The 21654-nt window shown below is 42.2% G+C and overlaps 1 protein-coding gene across 1 annotated transcript in view; it reads right to left on the bottom strand.

Moving 5' to 3' along the window:
* LOC103357783 (multidrug resistance-associated protein 4-like) overlaps positions 1-21654 on the bottom strand; it is a 44143-nt gene that overhangs the window by 17705 nt on the left and 4784 nt on the right. The window contains exons 3-21 of the mRNA XM_008282483.1: positions 21420-21530; positions 18238-18358; positions 17887-18111; positions 17684-17773; positions 16884-17047; positions 16667-16792; positions 16093-16342; positions 15894-16001; positions 15654-15743; positions 14249-14440; positions 14012-14106; positions 13843-13929; positions 13643-13739; positions 12226-12456; positions 10279-10410; positions 10059-10096; positions 9679-9773; positions 9106-9252; positions 3337-3416 (exon numbers count right to left, since the gene is read on the bottom strand). Of these exons, the coding sequence (XP_008280705.1) occupies positions 3337-3416; positions 9106-9252; positions 9679-9773; positions 10059-10096; positions 10279-10410; positions 12226-12456; positions 13643-13739; positions 13843-13929; positions 14012-14106; positions 14249-14440; positions 15654-15743; positions 15894-16001; positions 16093-16342; positions 16667-16792; positions 16884-17047; positions 17684-17773; positions 17887-18111; positions 18238-18358; positions 21420-21530 (2479 nt within the window). The remainder of the gene's footprint in view (positions 1-3336; positions 3417-9105; positions 9253-9678; positions 9774-10058; positions 10097-10278; positions 10411-12225; positions 12457-13642; positions 13740-13842; positions 13930-14011; positions 14107-14248; positions 14441-15653; positions 15744-15893; positions 16002-16092; positions 16343-16666; positions 16793-16883; positions 17048-17683; positions 17774-17886; positions 18112-18237; positions 18359-21419; positions 21531-21654) is intronic.

The following is a 21654-nucleotide window of genomic DNA, read 5'->3' on the forward strand; positions in this document are numbered from 1 at the left end:
GCTCTGTGTTTGGGCTTTATTTTAGCATTAAATGCCCAGATGCTGTGGCTTTTCTTTGGGAGAAATGACTGTGGACACCTCCTTCACATTTTCCCTTTCTGGGCCGTTTTCACTTCATAAAGCTGCAGTCAATGTGTTTTGTGTGCGGTGAGGAGGGTCTGACACATACTGTGGTGGTCTCAGTCGCTGTCTACATTGGTGGCTCAAGTAGTCCTAGGATTAGGCCTTTGTGTGCTGTGAAAAGGTAAAAGAAGTCACTTATTTGGGCTCAGTCAAGCTGCTGATTTCCAACCCCATTTTGGAAATAAGAGAAAGGCTTTGAAATGCGGTCTCTCTGACCCTCTCGCTCTCTACTATAAATCACTAGTGTCCGGCAAATTCATTCATTCAGTCATTGCTTCATTCTCTTGGAAAACAACACAAAAAAACATTTTCAAACACACACACAAAGAAAAACAACCATTCTCACACACAAAAAAGTCACAGAAAGCCCAGAATTCATTATCTTCGTCATACTGGTATGAGGTGAGATTCTAGATTAGATTGGGACTTTGTTATGTAAGTTCCCAGGCTCCTGGGTCTGGCCTGCATGTCTGAGTCAGAGCAGCTGAGGTGCTGGACCGCAGCATCATGGGAGACCACACATACACACACTGGAAGCTTTTGCTGGCCGATGCTCGCCATCAAATGACCATGTGTGGTATTGCTGAGTGGCCACTTAATTATACCCATAAGCACACACTCACCCACACGATGTTGTTTTCTTGTGTTTTGGCTTCTATTTACACCGATTCATCAAGCGAGTGAATGAAACGAGCCGGATAGGGATCTTAAGGCTTCTCACTTTTCTCTGTCTTGTGTGTTTCACCTTGTGCAGGAAGACAATGGCACTGTCATAAAAACAATGCTCCGAGGAGATGTATGGCACAGCCTATATATTTCCACACCGGACAGTTCTTCTGTGTTTCTCAGGCTAACCTTTGTCATGCCTGGAGCCAGTGCATTCTTCACTTCTTCTGTCACCGGCGTGGTAAAGAAGCAGAGAAAGCCGGTGAAATCCCATCCTACAGCACTCACGGTTACGTCAGCAGTTCTCATATCCCACAAAGCCACTGAAGAGGCCTGACACACAATGTGCCACAATATAGAGACTCGCACAACGATCCACCCGCCAGTGTTTTTAGACAATAGCCATCTTTTGCTTTGCATTGGTGTGTCGGTTCTTCTGTGCTGGGTTTGTATCTGTTTTTTGTTTTTTTTCCCCCCTTACATAGAAATGATTTTCTCTTTCGGTGACTGTTGGGTTTACTGCGGTAACTTCTGAATTATGACACGGTGTTAATGCCCACCGAGTCACGCTTAAATGAAAGTAGCTGCCAGTCTTAGCATAAACACCCTGACAAAACTTGTGTGGACAAGAAGGGCTATAAATGCAGTGCGAGACCCAACAGTTAGTGGTGTGACTTGGTCAAGAGCCTTCACACAAAATCCACTGAAAGACCCCCGTACTCACCCCTTATTGTCTTGGCCTCCTCCTCTGCCCCCTCTGTGAAAATAGAGGCAACCCAGGATTTAAAGGTCAAGTCCACACAAAAGCTGACAGTCCCCAAAGCCTGAGGTGTTTTTAATTGACATTTCTGTCTTTGTCCCCCTGACCATAAAGAGGGGAGAGAAAGAGCCTTTTTTCCCAATATACTAAATTACTACTAAATGAGACCTGTGAAAAAATAGGGCTCTGGGGTGTAAGCAGGTTCCCCCAGCTTGAGGGAATCCCCTTGTTAGGCAGGCATGGGGGCAGTGCTGAAGGGCTGTGAAGTGCTTACTCCACCATAAAAGGGGAGGCTCAGGCACAAATCCCCGCACAGAAGCGGCCTCTCTCCATAGAGAGAGATAAACCAGTTAGGGCATTGTTTATGAAGTTTCACTTTATTCCCCCCTGACAACCATTTAAACAATGACTATGGGGAAATGTCCCTCTACGAATGAGCAACAATAGTCAAGATCAGCAGCTTTTCTGTGCAGCTAATACTTTGATAAAAAGAGTGAAAATCGTCCTTCCTGAAAGCATTAAAGACGGGTCCATGAGAGACACCTGCAAACAAGAGCAGAACGCAGCACAAACAAAAGTGCTTTGTCCAGTGGATGCCACCTTTGTCCACTACCACAATCACATCCCCACTTTCTGATGCAGCAAAAGACTGCCTGAAACAATGTGCGCATTATACATCCAGTCTAATGTTGGCACAGCTTGCTTTTCACTTATCAAATGCTATTTTCCCACTTTTGTTTCAACACAGGTAACTATTGAAATGGCGAAACAAACGAGTCGCACGTGAAGTTCAGCGAGTACGTATGTGCAACCCAAGTCGGTTTTCTGGTCTGTTTTCGCTCTTTTCGGTTGGACTTACGGGCCCTCCACAAAGTTATTATTTTACTTTAACCATTATTCACCTTATTATCAAAATGAGGAGAACTATAGCAGACAAAAAGCTTTTGTGCGTATGATCTTTTGTGCTTTCAGCATTTAAGATGGCTTTTGTCTACCGTGAGATGGGTATCTGCCACAAACATCACTCAGGCATTGTGGAGGGGGGATTCATTTTCAGCGTGCCTTTGTTCTATTCTTTGGCCCGAACCAAGGAGCCACGCCTGCTCCTCTACCTCGAATTGTGCAGCGAACATTCCCTTCTTTGTGGCGTTAGGTGCATGAGTTGGCTCATCTCCGCAGGCTTTCGTGGGAGATGGCTGTCACGGTGGCAGGGTGGCATTTGGTAACCTAACCTGGTTATGCACCAGGGTGGCCCTTGGCTACCAGGCCAATAAGACTGTAAAGCATTAGGTGAATTGTGCTGAGAGGCGAAAGTCCTGCTCTGGATCTGTTCCAACTGACCTGTCCCCTTCCCCCCCCTCTATCCAGGTCCTGCAAACACATCGCATGCCTGCTGCTCGCACTTTTTTCCCCTCTTTGCCACTCAACACATCATCCTCGTCACACCCTCGCCGCCTCCCCACTGTTCCCCAGCCTCCGCATCTGACCCATCATCATGCGGCTTTATTTCCTCTTTGGTGCCTTTTTCTCTCCCAATCACTTGCTTAGTCTCCATACACATTCCCTGAAGATGCCACTTCTGTTGTGTCACACTGAGGAAGCCACGCCCTCAGCCTATGTGCACACTTTTATTAAATCTGTGCAGGCGCTGGGCCGCGCTGGCGGGTAATCCTACAGTAATTGTTTCCAGATTAGGGGACCCGGACCACAAAGCAGGTTTAGCCAGGCATGAAATGGCCTCCCCATGCTGCAGCGCCAGCGACCAAACCTGCCGAGGTGAGACTCACCTGGATAAAGTCCACAAACGTCCATGGAAGCAGAGAGTCCAGGTAACCAATGTCCTTCGAAAACCTGTTGAGGATTCTTCCTGAGAAACAACACAACACAAAAGAAACGGATTAAGACAAGACCAGAGTAAAGAGTTGCGTAATAGAACCGCGCATTTGACAGCAGAATTTAGTCATATTGGTTATAAAGATGTTGTGCCATTTGTGTATTCAAAATTAATGCACTCAAGTGAGCTGAAAAATTAAGTGAGTATTTATCATGTAATGTAATTTACAGCTCTAACTTCGACTAATCCCATATGGCATTTGGAACAACAAATCAAACTCAAACACAGATATGCTTTATCCATTTGCTACTCTGCACCCATAGAAACCAATTTTTTTCTGTTGATTTAAATGTCCTATTGAGCAACTGTTACCAAAGTCCCTTCCAATTTAATAGAACACAGCTTATACATTGAGCGTGATATCAGATGGAAAACACAGGCCTATCTAGATTAAACAATGAATCATTATTTGTCTAGCATTTCATAAAGACTGCCCTACTCTTGGCTGAATACGTGAGGGAACCTTTTGTTTGTTAACAAAAGGGCAACAGAAGCTGCGTACCTGCCTTTATGTTCTGACTGGCAGTGTCTGTGACGTTAATTGAGTTGCCTCCAATCTGCTCAGGTGTTCATTATTTTGGCTGGTGCTCTGCAGGTGCTGTGGCAGCCCTTTATTGTCACTCCTTTAGTAACTTTGCTCCCCTATTCTGATCCCACAGCACATAAGATTACACTCCAGCTGCTTTCACACACTGTTTACTGCAGGGTCAGTGATAGCCAATCCCCACAGTACACTTCCTAAAGGCAGGCAAGACAGAAAGGCTTTTGCTATCTCTGTCCCTGAAGGAAGCCGCCAGACTCTCAGAGGCAGACAACAAGTACCACGGCAGTGCCAGAATTGCCGCGGCTAGAACAGGGCTCGCGCTAAAAGGCACGAATAAGCTGTGAATGTGCTGTACGTCTGTGGCGTGCTCTTCCTCGTCAAAGTGTGTCCAAATTGGTGTCATAATGTACTTAGGAAACCGATTGTCTCTCACCATGACGCACTGCTAAGCAAACAATTACATCTGTCTGAAGAGAATGTAAATAAAGCAGTACTCACAAATATAGGGTACAAGCCCTGATAAAGTGAAACCAAGCACACAAGCATGCAGATGAGTTTATCTAGGCTCACAGAATAGGCCGCGGAGCAGGGTGGGACTTGGTAAAAGTACAGAGAAAGGAACAGAGGAGCGGCAGAATTGGCAGAATGTGGCGGTATGGCACTCTGGAGGCGTGGTGCAGCCATGGCACTGCTGACCTAAAAGTTGCCTCCCAGCCTCTGAGTCGGTCCTATGGAGGTGGGCCCTGTAATCACCTCTCTCCACGGCCGTAAGCAGCTTACAGCTTTATCCAAAATGCCGCTCCCGCCTAAAAACATGCATGCAGACGAGGCCGGGCTCCCCATAACAGCCATTGCATAAACCTAGCCAGAGCATTATTCCCCGCAACAACCCAGCAATGCTCCAAATCAGTACTGATTCAAAGTCAAGTGGCGTAAGCATGTTGTACACTTGGAGGCAGACTAATCTTATTCACAGTGTGAGTGCCCCTTTAGCATACAGACATCCCGAGGGGAGGGTTCAAGCAAGGGGGTAGAGCTGCTACTATACCAGTGTAGAATATCGCTGCTTTAGTCTGGGAATGGGGGGAGTACTTGTCAAACTGTGTTTGTGAAAGATCCAATAATATTTTATGTAATTTTACTGTCTAAGCCATAGATGACCCAAATTCATGCATATCTGACAAACAATGCCAATAAGAAAAGGATAGGTTTCTCCGGGTTACATCATACCATGGTTAGAGGGTGTTAGAGCAGAGAACATCAGTCAGCTATCAGCTGTTTGACAAGCGGCTCAGTTAACACAGACTTTCAGAGGGGATGAAGTAAAGACCCTTCTCCATCCTGCACAGACTATAGAGGGGATACATTACAGTGATGCAGTTACACAAAGACATTCACTGCATGGAAATGCCTATGAGGTAAGATCGGTGTGGGACAATGGCTTCAATCACTCTGGGTGGTTGTCAACAATATCACCTATTGTGTGGAGAGGGGTATAGACGTTTCAGGATATCAGCAGCATTAGTATCAAACAATTTCTCATGCTTTAAGACTCCAGGGGTGATTTGCACCACTTTTCAGGCTCAGGAAATATCAAGCCCTCCCAACTAAGGTGGCCTCTTAGGTGGAGATATTAGGTGAGCAGGGCCCCCAATCACTCTTAAAGAAGTGGAACAGTGGGGTCCGGCTCGAGCAGGACGTGTGGCAAATCGCTGTTCCCTGTAAACATCAAGATAAGGGGACGACTCAGAGCCGCTCCATGTGTGGGCCCCAGTGCAGTTGGTGGGGCCTTTCAGTGAGGCAAGTGTGATAATGAAGGAATACTGGGGAGGGGGCTGCCAAGGCTGGAGGTGGCACAGCTCACCTGCACTTCCATGAAGGGCCCAGAGGCCTGGGGCAGCCTCCCACCGCCGGCGCCTTGCTGCCAATACTAATACATTCTAAATCCATTCTCTTCGCTCACACCGCCAGGCTCCTGCAATCTCCTCTCCTTCCCTTTCATGCAATTAAATAGTGGAAGTGCCGAGCGAGGGGGAGCCCTATCAGCCATACTGCACACACACACGGCTCCATCTCCACATTCAATTTACACACTTCGATATCATCATCCTCTCTGCAGTACTTCCTTCACTTCACTCTTAACACTCTTGCATCCCAGACCTGAAATACAGACATTAAAAACATTGCCTCTGTAGACACAATTAGAATCTCACATCACTGACTACAGAAGATCTAATGTTCCCTGCGTCAACAGCGAGTGAGTGACAACCGGCTCTGCGATGGCCCACTATGCTGATGTGAAACGAGGACGGCAGATGTGAATGTGTGTCTGCGCGTGCGTGTGTGTGTGTGTGTGTGTGTGTGTGTGTGTTGACTGAAACTCCACTCCTTGACTGTGCTGATGAGCTGAAGCCCTGGCCTGCAGTCTCTGAGGGGATTAGCCCACTCAATGACACTAAATTACAGGGATCAACATCAGCTCAACACATCCACCGCTGTCTGTGCTGCTCTAACTGGATCACATTTGGATGAACAGCTGTAATAAGACTGTACATATTACTAAAATTGAGCAACATGAATATTTAAACTTGTAGAAATTCACACAACAGAGGAACTGGCTGTTTATGTTCCCGAACAAAAAAATAAATCACCCAGCTATCTAACAACTTATCAGATGACATTGTTACAATATATAAAGGTTTATAATCACAAAAGCACCAACTTGGAAATCAACTATTTCCGTAGAGCACAAAAGATAACGCAAACACAGATTCAAATGGCATACAGTCATTCAGTGGCAGATACAGGAGAGCGACGTTGCTTCTCCATCAATCATAATTCCCCACAGCTGTACTCTTTTGTTATAAACGACCTTCAGAGAATAACAAATAAGACCTTTGTGCGCTGATGCTTGAAATGGTAACCTTTAACTCTGAGGACAGCTATCAAACACTGGGCCTGTTCAGAAGCAGCAGCGGCGGCGCACCTATCACTTACACATGTAAACAGTTGTCAAATCCTTAACAGCACATGGGCGCGCAGTTACAAATCACTCACACTTACGGCAAGACAGGAGTGGATGTGGAAGCTGTGATGGCAGTTATTGTGAAAAAGGGGGGTGAAAAAAAAACTGTTTAGACAGAAGCGAAGCATTAAGACAGAGAGAAGAGACACCGGCGGAGCTGACAACAGCTGTCGCTGTGTTGTTGTTTTCTTTAAGGTTTTACTCAAGGGGATGATTGAGTTGGAAAAAAAAATACACAGCAGAAGAAGAAGAAGAAGAAATAATGTAAAAACTTATTTATATTGTGGAGATTTAAAAAAAAGAAAAAAAAAAGGTCATATTCATGTTTAATCTACAGCCGACTGCACACGGGACAAAAGAAACAGTTGACAGTAGACAGTTGTCTATAAATCCAGTCAAACACAGTGCTGTTTGCCAGCTTGGAGGCCAAGCTGTAATGACTGGACTGGTCACACAATGGTTACTGATAGCAGCACAACAGCAATCAGATAGCAGTGTCTGTTAAGCCTCTCCTTTGCTGCGCTATTAAACAGATTATTACATTATTCAAAGTGTTTGTTCTCCTCCTGTGCATAGATTACCAAGCAAGGCACACCCAGATAAGCTGTCAGGTAGCCCAGTGCATAACACAGCGGCAGCAGGAAAAACAAAAAGTCAAAGATTAAGACATGTGGTGTTTGCTCCAAACACAGCTCTGCAAAGGAAAGCTTCGTCGCTACACCCACTTCTAATGCCAGCAGAAACCGCAAGCTCCTGAACACCCTCAAATCATATTTAGACTTGTGTTACCAGCTTATTATGACTCATTATACAGATACAAGTTCCCTTCTTGTTGAGAATTCCCACCCGAGCTGATTGTGTTGTACACGCATGTCACTATGAAGAGATTAGGCTGAGTAATTATCTGCTGACAGGTGAACAATGATCCAGAAAAATTAAAGTTATCAAAGTGGGCCACTTGACAGTTGAGTTTGGATATGAATGACAGATTGTAGTGACACTACTTCCTCTAATTAAAATAGGCCTTTAATTAATGCAGCAAAAATCATGGAGATATAATATCAAGAAGAGCAACGCATTTTTTTTGTCAACAATTCAAACAAATCTTGAACTCTGCTCTCAGCTTTATTGGTTTTTATTTTTTAAAGGAATTGCAAAATTTACCTGAAAGAAAAAGAAAAAAAAAAGCAGCAGCCTTCCCTGAGTAAAGTCAGACGTATTTGGAGTGTTTGCTCACTTTTAAAATCGTGTCCATCTGCCCACTCCATTGACCCAGCAGCTAGAGCCTACAAAGCTAATGAAATAATCGAAATTTCTGATACAGCGCGCAAGACAAATATGTCTGTATTTACACAGCTCCACAGTCCAAACACAACATTGACCAAGATCTACTGCAAACAGGATTTATTCAATCTGATTGTTTGCCTTTTTGTACACGCTCACAATAAAAAAAAAAAGATAGCACTCTCTTTGCTCATTCTGAATAGGTTATGGCTAAATATTAAGTCATATAACAGGTTTTTTTTTTGGGGGGGGGGGCTAAATTGGCTCCTTGGTTGCACAGGCTTTACTCCCAGTTGTGACTTTTGTCATATCAGTTTATTCACAGTCAAAACTTAAACCCAATAAACTAACAGCAAACAATCTTAAACTAAATTTATAGTTATTATAGATGTTTGATTCTCTAATTACCATTCACCAGCCATGCATACTATTATTAAACAATAAATGGGAAGCTAAATAGGATAAGGATTTAAAATATTGAAACAGAAAAAATATTTAGGATTTTTTTGTTGGGAAAAAAAAAACATTTAAAAATGTAAATTATTATATGACATGGAACTTGATTGTGGTGCCAAACTATTTACTATTGACGCTAAAGCATTTGAGTGTTTGTGAGTGGATAAAAACATGACAAAGTAAGTAACAGTCTGCTCTCTAGTGGTGAGATGTTACAACAATAACTCCACAGCAGGTCCATCTGGATGTTAACATCTCATAATCATCTCATCATCCTCGTACTACACTGACCATGCCATAAATAAGTCCTCAGCTGTTTAAACTGGAGCTCTGTGCGCAGGCGAGTCGCTTACCTATTGGGTTGATATCGAAAAAACGTATCGAGGTCCGTAGGATGGCGTTGAACATGCTGTTGTGCAGGGTTTGGGCCGAGCTCACGAGGACGTTGAAGAAGATCAAGCAGCGGAGGAACCCGAACACAACTGAAGTGGCTGTTAAACCTGATAAGAAGACAGAAAAAAAAATCATCAGCACACTACAGAGGCACCATCAGCTATGTATTTATGGTAACATTATTAAGCGTATTGTATGACCCAGAAAACAGACGCACTGTATTCCATTTCATTGTTTGTTTTTCTTCAATTAAGTTTTTTTTTGCTCTCACAAATGCAGATTTATTACTGTGGATACAAAGCATGAAAGAGTACAGAGGCAGGAAGTCACAAGGAGACAATCAGAGCAATCCAACAGCAGAGAACAAGAAAGGTACTGCTATCTCCCTGTACAGCTGAGGCCCATGTACCCATACACTGGGCCTTGAAGGCCTTGGGCCACAGCCAAAGAACTGTGGATCTGTTTATTGAATGGCTGCCGCATTCAGAGACTCGACAGTACACAAAAAGCAATGTGCGCTCAGTGAGCTTCACCTGCGTAAACACCTAGGTACAGGTCAAGGTCCAGCTGCCGAGGAAAGCTGCCATTGAGGTGCTCTGTCACACTGATGTGCTTCTGTTCAGAGGCCCTGCAAGTCAGGCACAAAGGAAACAAAAATCCACAAGGACAAATAAACACAACGAAGAAAGAACGCTGCAACATGAAGGCACTATACAAAACACATTTCTCCTATCCCGACGCACAAGGTCAGTTTCAACAAGTGACAGATAATGTCAGGAAACACGGCTTTCTTCAGTTATCCTCTATTAAACCATCAACCACTTTCAGTCGGAGAAAATATGCCAGTTTCACTTACAAAACATGTTTCTGGCAATGTTCTATGTTCACAGGGGGTAAAGAAACAAAATCTCACCAGCACGCAATCCACCAGTCCTGCAGAACAAATGTAATCTAAACAAGACACACACACAAAAAAAAATCAACATTAAAAACAGAGTAATGGATAAAACACATCACAAACCTACTACTTTGACTACTAGCCATTAAATAATTAAATTTCATTTGAGATAAATTATGTGGCTTTTTTTTTTTCCCCAGCAGTGTTAGCAAATTAATTGAAGAAATGAACTCACATGTGCTAAGGCATTGAGTAAAATGAGCACCAGGAGGACCAGGAAGTTCGCGCCTGCCATGAAATATTTCACATACATACGCAGGCCGACGTTTCCTTCTAAGCGGCTTTCCTCCTCTGTCGGTTGCACTACCTACAGAGAGACACGAGTGTCAGTGCCAGTCATCCAGCATCACTTCGAATCAGGGCTGTAAGGAGCAGCAGGAGAATAAGGTGAGCAGATTCTGCTCTCTAGTGGCCGAAAGGACAAACAGCAATTTCACAAAACGACATTTTCAAACATGCGGCCTTATAGATCAGTTAAAACTGGCCTTTTTTTTCTCAAATAAGGTTTATTTAGCACATGTAAATCAACCAGAGTTCATCAAAGGCCTGGAAACATTTCAAGGCTAAAACAGAAAAAAAAAAAAGAATGGAAATAAGATATATGTCAAGAGATGCAAAGGAAAAAAAAGTGTAACGTCAATTTGTAAATAAAGAAATCTAAAATACTAAGACCTCTGTGGACAATCAAAGACTATTAAAACAATGCACACCTTCAGTTTTGTCTTTTGTCACTGGAGAGGGAACATTTGAATGAAGGGTTCCTCACAGTTAAAAGCAATTGAGAAAAGATCTAAGAGGTGAAGTCTAAAGAGTATGTAGACAGCTGTCAATTCATGCATGGCTTTAAAAACAAATGGCAGGCAGTCAAGTGTACAAATGCTAGTACCAGTCTCATGCTGCTACCAGTTACCACTGCAGCATCCTAAACAAGCTGCAAAGAAGGCAACCAGGATGGACCAAAAACCAGCTTTTCAGAGATTAATGCAGTAACAGATTCATACATTGAGAGCGAGGATGGACTTCAGTTTAGCAGTGCTCCTCAGCTGAAGACATTTCACTACTGAGTTTATCTGTTTGTCAAATTTCAGCTCAGGGTCAAAGGTAACACCAAGATTCACGGCATGAAGGCTAGATATCAATGGCCCTACTTGGCGAGCTATACTCACTCTGGTGTTGGAAAGGAACCAGAAACAACCCCACTGTCTTGCTATCATTTGGCTGAAGACGGGTTTGTTGCAATCCAGCATTTCGCATCCTGGAGGCAATTAACCCTCCGAACATTAAACCCTCTTGGCAGGCTTGAAAGACGTGTTATTTTATTAAAAAATGCCAAAATTCCACCATTTATCAGAGCCAGAACAAGAACAAAGCAATGCTTAGATTTTCTTTCCAACAGGCCTTGAACTACTCATCTGTCACGGAAAATAGTCCAAACCTAAGCTTAAAACTGTGATATTCCATCAGAATCATGTTATTCTCTGGCTATTCAAAAATTAGCCAAAAGTGAACCATTTGCACTCACCAGCTTCTCTAAAAAAAACAAACAATTCTGCACAACCGAAAAGCCACGTGACACAAATTAAGCGACTTGCACTAGACTGAACTGCAGGTTGTGTTCACACAGCAGAAAGAAGAAGAAGAGCATAGAAACAATTTTAAAAATGCAACTGGTACAACATCTACAGCATGTAAAGCCAACATCTTTTCTTAGGCTTGGTATCACTAAAGGGCACCTGGAAGATGCATGTTGCTTCCATTTGATTTTTTTATTGTTGTAAAATAAATAATCAAAGAAATTCAACTCTAGTTTTTCCCTTTTCTGTTATTTATGATATTGCGGCTGTTACATACTGTACAGGAGAAACGTTTGAGCTCTTTCTCTACTTCAAAGTCATGGTTGTGCTGTTTCCAAGAAAGGTACACGACTTTATATTCCAGTGAACAATGAACCCACAGTGAGTAAAAATGTGAGGGAAGAGAAAAAAATCTAGTTACTGTTTGTGGTTCAGAGGGTTAAGGATGGATGTATTAGATTTAAAAAAAAAGGTACACTTGTGGGTCATTTTTTGAACAATGAAAGGAGACGTAATACAATTTAATTTAATTTTTTAAGTATACCTACCCCTGCAAGTGGCTCTGCTGTGTCAATCAGAGAGTACCGAGAGGAGGCCAGCGAAGACCTGGAGGACGTGGAGTTGTCAGACACTGTGTGGGGGAAGCGCGACACCGTGCCGGGGATGGGGGTCATGTCCTGCCTGTCCTCCTCCTGGTCCTTATCCTCCTTAAGCAGGGAGGTGAAGTCGAGTCCAGAGCCCTGCAATTCATTGTAAGTTCCTCGTGCCACCATCTGGCCCTGACAAAGAGAGAAAAGAGATGCAGTTAACCACCTGCGGCTTCACACAGTCATAGAAACTAAAGCATCTGTAGGCGACACAACATTTCAACAAAAGGCCACGTACCAGTGCAAATAGCACCATCATTAAACATTTATGTGGCCTCTACATTTGTTTTCCTATACAAGTAACTTCCAATCTCTTAGAAAAAGACAACTTATTTCCTTGTGTTTACTCTAAGTCACAATATTGCGAGTCAAAGAGCGTCTGCCATTGTGTTGCAAAAGGACAACATCCATCCATTATCTATACACCGCTTAATCCTCACTAGGTCATTGGAGGCCTGGAGTCTATCCCAGCTGATTTAGGGTGAAGGCAGGAGACACCCTGGACAGGTCACCAGTCTATCACAGGGCTACACTTAGAGACAGACAACCAAGCACACTCACATTCACACCTACGGACAATTTAGAATCACCAATTAACCTCAACATGGTTTTGGACTGTGTGGGAGGAAGCCGGAGAACCTGGAGAGAGCCCACACTGCACGGGGAGAACATGTAAATTCCACGCAGAAAGATCCCAGGTGTCCTCACCGGGACGTGAATGTGTGACCTTCTTGCGTTGAGGCAACAGTACTAACCACTGCTCCACCTTGCAGCCCCCAAAAAGGACAACAGTATCGTGGAAATCCATTGCTTGAATACTTAGTAATATTTCCCCACAAGTCAAAGTAGAATAGTTAATCATGCCTTTTTTAGTGTTTTAAATGCTAGAAAGTGGCTGTTTTTATTCAGTTTACTTATCCAAGCTGTAAAATCTATGTAAAGCTAAAGACGAGCAGGTGGAGAACGGCTGTGAATCCAAGCTGACTGACTGACAAGCTGCTGCTTAACTACAGACTTTAACTGCAGACATTAAGTCAGCGCAGCAGAGGAAGAGAGTTTTGATTATTTTAATTGCTGTTGTAACACACAGAAAGATTTTGGGTGTATAATTGCTATCAAGTCACTGAGCTGAGAAATGCACTGGAATTAGACATAACAGCAAAGGCTGCTAAAAGTGACAAAATCTCCTAAAACACATGTTCATGAATAAAACTATTTAAGCAGCAGTAATTCAATGTGTGCGTGCCATCCTAACCGGTAACACCTCTTGTATTGGCTTATTTGTTGCATAAAAATCCTGCTCCACACATGCACGCACCTCCTTTAGGACAACAATCTGATCCGCTGCCTTCAGATACTGGAGCTGATGAGTGACCAGGACACGAGGCTTTTTCTTCAAAAGTCCACAAATGCACCTGGTGGGAGGACATTTTTAGCACAAATTAAAAACCTATTCTTATCAGTAACACGTGGCTGATCTAATATTTTCACAAACAACGCTGAGATATTGGGACTCACTCTTCAAAGAGGTGCCGGCCCACCTCAGCATCCACAGCACTGAGCGGGTCGTCCAGTAAGTAGATGTCTGCATCGTGATACACTGCTCTAAAAATACACAAATATGGATGTTAACTTGTACACTGGTGCCAAAAAAGAGGGTGCATTTGCGTATTATTAGTCAGCAAACCTTGCTAAGCTGACTCTTGCCTTCTGTCCTCCACTGAGGTTGGACCCTCTGTCCCCGACCAATGCCAAGTCACCACCTGGCAACAGGTCCAAGTCCTGAGCAGGGTCCAAATGTAACTTTACCAGATATTCACGGTTACACTGGACTCACTAAAAGCCTGACAGGAATTGCCAGTAATCAGACTACACAGTATACAGGCATGTGATGAAGAAAAACATAATCTGAAGTGATTCTCACTCTCTGGAGGGCGCAGGCTCTCACAACTCTATCGTACTTCTTGGGGTCGAGCTCCTTGCCAAAAAGGATGTTGCTTCGAATCGTACCGGGTAAAATCCAGGGTTGTTGAGATGTGTACGTCAGCTCTCCTTTCACCTTGACGACACCGCTTTCCTGACTCAGCTCGCCCAGTATGGCACTGAGAAGCGAGGACTGACATGTACAGACACAGACAAGGAAAAAAAACAAACAAACAAAAAAACATTAGGATTTAAATAACAGTTTCGACATTTTGGGGAATATGCTTGAAATCACTTTAACTTGCTTAATCTTAGTGAGAACATCAGTACATATGGAATGAAGCATGGAGACAGTTTAGCCTACAAGGTAAAAAAAAACACAAAAAAAACTAAAGAAAACAAAAAAAAATAATAACTCTACACTTATCTAATTGTTTAATTGTATAGAAAAGTCTGTATAATTACAAACATTATCTATAAACTAACAACCCAACAGTTGCTGTAAATATTATGCAATAACACTAAATTACCTTTTTTTTCCCCTCTTCTTTTCAGAGTAGTTACCATATCATTCGTGCACTATTTTCTGTTGATTTTCCTAAATTACATAAAATTAATGGAAAATGGAATAATTACCTGGAATTAAAAATGTTGCTCTTTCTATGGAGGTTTACGCAAACTATAAATGTAACGTTTCTCCTCTTAAATTTAACTTAAATCTTATGTTATATATTTATGGGGCCCTTTTTACATTGACTCTCTAATACTTCAAATCATTTTATCCAACATAATTCAGAGATGTTTTCTAAAGCGTACAAAAATGCACCGCTCTCCAGGTTGAATCTTTCAGGCATGTTGTTTCAATCAATTAAACAAATTAATAGTAGTGTGTACTTTATTTGACTTTCAAAATATGTCAGTTATCTAACAATCTTTAGCATGTATTAACACTTTATTGAAATCTGTCGAGTAATGCTATCTCACTGCAGAATGTTTAGGGTTATCAATTTATCGAAGGTGTTTGATCAAAATCATTTTGTAAAAACTTCTAAAAATAACTCTGCAAAACGTATGATGTAATTTATTGTTTTTGCAATTTATTTGAATAAGACTATCTTATTGTATTTTACAATGCCAGTCATTGCATAAAAGAAATAATAAAAAGGCAATAAACGGTTATAACATAACTCTCTGCAAAATCCCAAACTGTCATTTGTGATTCTGTATGGATTAAAGAAAAACGCAACATGTTAAGGAGGCTTCAGTGCCAGCGCCTAGCAGCTGTAAAAATTGGTGGTAAATACAATTACCTTTCAGCATATGAACTATTTTGAGGTCCTAACATGCCTCCAGTTTATAATCGTGCGTGTGCGTGACTAAACCCGAGACAAGAGAACAGACCTGACCTTTCCAGCTCCAACAGGTCCAATTACTGCCAGGAGCTGCTCGGGCCTCACTGTGAAGGAGACGTTCTGTAAAGTTGGAGCTACAAGAGTCTGAAAAGAAAAAAATAAATAAAAGAAAAGAGAGTAAAGTGGAACAGGTTTTCCATACATTTCTCCAGGAGACTTCACAGGCATCTAAAGACTGCATGTGACACATATTTGAGATAAAAAGGGAGACACGTTCCCCACAATGTTTCTCACCTTATCCCAGTAGCATATCAAATCCTGAATTTTCACCATGCAGTCCTTCTTGTCTGCCACAGGGAGTCCCAGGTGGTGAGGAGCGACTTCATCCAGCAGGAGAAACTTCTTAGAAGAATAAATATAAAGGTCAGTTTCTAAATAAAGTAAGCAACACAGTAGTTGTAAATATAGCCGCCGGTGTGTGTGATGAATTTACTTTAATCCTTCGGATGCTGATGAGAGACTCGGAGACCTTCTCTATGGCGAAGGGAAAGAAGAGCGTGATGGTGAGTCTGACCGCCCCGTACAGGGAAACGGCCATAAACACTCTGCTGGCAGACAACGTGTTGCCTGAAAGTACGTAAACGCAGACGGTGATGAAGATGATGATCTTGCTGGCCACGAAAAAAGACGCCATATTCAGGCCGCGCAGGTACGAGCTTTTCATGATCTTGGAGATTTCCATTCTGTACAACACAAAACACAGTGTTAGTATAAATGCTGTTTTAGATATTTTCATTTCTGTAACGTCTCAGCTAAAGTTTGATAAAAAAGGATAGCATGAGCTTAGTTAGTGTTTGGCACAGATAGAGGAACCTGCAAACAATGTCATTGCACAACACAGCAACGTTTTACTACTTTCTCATAAACCATTGTATTTACAATAAAAAAAAATGTGGAAAACGTTAGAATTTCACAATATTGTCACACTCACAAGTGTACAAACTGAGAGTTGATAGCAGGCAGACATGATGAATTGCAGAATCTATGAAAATCCAGATCTACTGTACCTTCTGACCTCATCCACCAGCGCACCGAAGGGCTTCTCCCACCCGTACATCTTTATCACTCGGATCCCAGAAATGACTTCACTCATTGTGCGAATTCTCTCATCTGCCAACGTCGCTGTTTCAGCCCTAAGAGCAGAAGAAACAAACTGCAGCGATGGAACCAGGAGTGCAGTGATGGAGTACAGAAAAACAGCTAATCTCACACAAGGCTACAAACCTGAGAACGGAGAACAAACGCCCAAACATGGTCTGCAATGGCATCAGGACGAAGAAGACGGCCATTCCAGCAAGACATGACGGACCGATCGCGTACATCAATAACACTATCACAGATCCTGCTTGAAGAGGACCGATCCACAGAAAGTGCAAATATAAGGTCACCTGTGGGAAAATGACGAAGAGAAATATTGTCGAGGAAAGGTCTGTTGGAGCCATTTTCAGCCCTTTATGATTTGATCCAGATGTCTGATTGATGGATAGAATGTCACCAGGTGCTTGGTGTTGGGCACTAAATGGGTGTTCGCCAGCGCCCCCTTTTTTGTGAGCCTGATTTACTTATGGGAGACAGGTGAGGGGGATGAGCTGGCAGGAGTGGTAGGACACCAGTTTTTTGACCGTAGTCCGATACGAACATTATGAAATCTTTCTTTTTGAATATAATAAACGGAACGAAGAATAACTGCCTACGCGTCAGAACTTGAATTGCTCCTGTCATATGTGGATCCGAGCACATGTATGATGCTAGATCATGAATGCATGCATCAAAAATGAAATATTCTTTTATACAAAGAATTAGAACATAAACTAAGGTGCCAGTTTATTCGCTATATCCATGCGATAAATGGTAGAACTTTGTGTTTCTGATTTTAAACCTACCCTCACTTATGTAAATGCATTGGAAAAAAATCATAGAAATACCCCTAAATACAATGCAATACATCATAAATCACGAATTTGACTCAAAACCCCTCCAAAACGGAAGCATTATAACTTCCATGAATGTAGGATTTCAATTACCTCATCAAATTTGTTGACATCATTGGATAAGAGGTTCACAATCTGTCCTGTGGTCGTCTTGGCCATTGCTGCGCTGTTAAGACAAAGAGCCTACACAGAGCAAAAACATTAAATCAGGTTTATCTGACAGAACCAAATCAGCATGTTCTACAGGAATGTGACAGAGGATATGGTTTACATGTCGATGCGTCATAATGACTGACCTTTCGATAAATCATGTGGCACATGGCCACACGGATCTTCATGCCTACTCGTTGGACGTGATAGAAATAGAGATGATGGAGGATAGTCAAGGCGAGGGTGGACAGCGAGATGCCTGCAGCGTAGCCGTAAGCCTCATTGACTGCGGCTGAATTAGTGGGGTCATAACTCTCAAAGTACTCAATCAGCTTCCCAAGTAGCACCGGCTGAACGACTTTGATTATTTCCTGTAGGAAAATTGAATGTATAGCAGATATGGAGAGTAGAGGTGCAGCATTAAATCAAAGCTTAATTCTTAAATAGAAATGCTGCTCGCTGTACATCTGTGGCTTCAGTGTGTGACTGTGCTGTACCTCTATAAAGATGTATATTCCAATGACTGAGTACGACTTCCAGAAGCACTTAATGAGAGGTTTGGTAAGTTCTGGTGGCCGCATATCTTTCGCTGCCTGTTGAACTTCCTGATTCCAGTACCTTAAAAAAGCAGGAAAGAGGTAGAAAGTAAAGCCATTGTTACTCCATGTCAGGACATTTTTAGCAAACATTGTTACACTAATGCACTGCTGGTGATTTCTTTTTTTTTTAAAGCAGCAAAAACCACTTAACTGTTTACAAGCAGCTATGTACACAGAGTACTTTCTGAGTTAGTTATTTATAGCATTTTATCATAACAGGAAAGTTCTAGAATAAATCTCTTATGGGCTACAGTACAAATTAGCAATTCTAATTGTCAGCTCATAACCCGAGATGCCCATGAGGTCACTAACGGACACTTCAGACATCGGCGATGACTTTTTATCCTGTCCTTGAGAGTTACTGTTAATTAAAACATATATGACACAAGCAAAGAAAGGCAAGACAAATTCAGTCATCACCTTACAAGACACAGAGAGTGGACAAATTAAAGGAAAAACCACTATGAAGATGTCTTGGTGAGGTGTTGGGTAGCAATGTGCAAAATGATGATGATTTCTGACAAAGAGTACTGTCTAACACATCAGCCCAAAATCTCCCATAGATGTTCAACAGGATTGAGTTCTGGTGACTGCAAAGACCATTGCATGTGAGTTACATTATTTATATACCAATCAGACCATTCAGAGACCCCTCATGGTCTACGGACAGGGGTTTTGTCATCCTGGAAGAGACAGCTGCTATCAGGTTAATAATGTTGCTTCAGAGAAGAAAGGTGATCATTCAGAACAATTTAGCACTGATTCGTAGCGACCCTTTCCTCTAAGGGGACAAGCTGGTCCAAACCACTCCAGCAAAACACCCCCTGCAGTATAACCGGGCCACCGGATCCCCTCACTGTAGGGGTCAACAGTTCAAGTCTTTAACTCATCACCCGTCTCAACATTTTGGTCAAGCACTGAAGCTGAACAAGCTCGCCAAGCTCTCAAGTCATAAGGCTCCTGACTGGAGTAACTCCTACAAGAGTGAGCGGGGAGGAGCCTGTCCACATGTGAGAGTTTGGAAAGTACTGTCTATATATAGGTGGGCGAACCTCCAAGCACATTGTCAACTCTGATGCCAACGTCCCTCAAAGGGGGGTCTCCCATATATAGGAGATGTCTAGGCTGGGAAGTGTCAGGCAGTGGTGTGGACATTTATGAGTCACTGGTTGGCTTCTGCACACTTGAACTTCTCCCAGTGGAAAGTGGGTCATTTTAATATGCTGAGTGCCACTCTGGCTGTTACATATTGTAGTTTAGGAGTTTTTGCCTTTGGTGAAGTAGAGAGTGGAGTCTTGAAAACCCAAACCTTCCAGGAACCATAATGTGGTGTGGATGTCATGAATGGGACATGTTATCTAAAGATGAGATCCGTGTTCATAGTTTACATTAGTCATTCATCCAGAACACATGCTTAGCAAGTAACACTAAAAGCTGCCACTATAGGATAGAAGTGACTTGTTTAGTTTCACAAACCATAAAAAGCATAGAGGTGGATCTTTTCCTTCATCCCTATCATAAAAGCAGATGCTAAAAATGGCCAAAAGTTCATTCATGTCCATCCTCTTGAAAACCTCTGAAATCTAAGTAAACACCAGCAGGGAAGTGGAGGAGTTCAGAAAAGTGGGTCTCAAGGGTCTGGTTGGTACTGAAAGGCCAGAAAGGCTGCATTTGCCATGGTTGTAAACCTCACTGAATGTAGCTGTAGTTCAAAGAGGAAAAGCATATTTTTGTGCAATCTCCAATCAAATCTGAAGGGACACAAAGATGGTGGATAAACCCACAGTTGTGGTGAATGTGAATCTGAGCGACTTAATGACCCTGCTGTTGGTTTACACTAGATCCAAGCAATATAGAAGTCAGCCTGTCGATATTGGCCTATTACAGAAATGCTTTTTTGACTAGAATTTCCCCCCCAAAAAAGTTAAAACAGATGTCTACAAAGTAATTCCAATTAATTAAAAATATAAAGCCCAAAATAAGTGACGGCATAAGTATTCACCCTCTTTACATGACTCATTAAACAAAGACACGCTCAATTGGGGCAAGAATAATTAGTGAAGTGGAAATCATCTGAGTGAATGTGTTTCAAGTGATTGTAATATAATCACACCTGTATCTGGGAGGTCCAGTCACTGGTGAATCAGTACTCTTTGTTATATCTACACCACGAAAGAATAAACCAAGTTTCTCCATAAGAAAGTTATTGAAAAGCAGAAGTCTGGGGATGGATATAAGAACATTTCCAAGTCACTAAATATCCCTTACAGTAGTTAAATCCATCTTTAAAAATGTAAGAAAGATAGCATGTGTAAATCTGCCTAGAGCAGGCTGTCTTCAAAAACTGAGGGACCGTGCAAGAAAGAAACTAGTGAGGAAGGACACCAAGACACCGATGACTCCTCTGAAGGCGTTACCTTCTGTACATTTTATATGTGCAGATATGAAAAAGGTTGTTGCTGTTACAAAAGACTATGCTTCAAAAAAAAAATGCAGATAAGATGCTTGGGGTAAGACATCGCTCCGGCAATGTGGCTTTGACTCCATTGTTTACAACTCTCAGCACTGTCTGCAGCACATGTAGCAGAGTCGGTATCACAGCTGAGCAGGGTTGGTGCGGGGTAAAGTGGGGTCTTCATGCTAAATTGCTAACTTGTCTGTGAAATACTAGCACATAGTTGGAAAGTTCAGAAACAATGACCCCTTTGATAGAACTCTAACACACAAACATATATACTGCATGAATAATATCAATGTTAGATTTTCATTTTACACCCTAAAAATCAGTCAGCAGCCCCCCAATCAAAGTATTATTCTGAGTGTAGTTCATAGTCTTCAGCTTGCTACAAAAGCTTTATTTATTTATTGCAAAAAACAGACTACTATTGTGTCTGAATTTATTCAAAGGAAAGGCTAATTAATTTCTGTGTAGATATTGACTTAACAGAATCACAGTAAATATGCCTCAATCCAGTGTTCCCGAGCTGATAGATTGATTTAATAATAAAGATAATCACAAAATTGAGACACATTTTGGAGAACAACAGAACAAAAACAATGAAAGACGCTCACTGTCTTACCACTGTAATTCATTTCCAAGTCGATCAGATGCGTCTTCAGGAAGAACTTTGTACATGTCATCTTCTTCCAATTTCCTCTTGTACCCGATGCTGAACAAGGGATTCAGCCAACTAAAGATGAATGACATAAAACGGTTACTGAAACTAGTCATGTTTGTGCAGGTATGAGTAAAAAAAAAAAAAAGTACATTTATTAAAGTAAATATGTTCTGTTTTGGGGCTGCAAGGTGGGCAG

Source organism: Stegastes partitus, unplaced genomic scaffold (assembly GCF_000690725.1).
Source record: "Stegastes partitus isolate 25-593 unplaced genomic scaffold, Stegastes_partitus-1.0.2 Scaffold274, whole genome shotgun sequence".
Classification (NCBI taxonomy): domain Eukaryota; kingdom Metazoa; phylum Chordata; class Actinopteri; family Pomacentridae; genus Stegastes; species Stegastes partitus.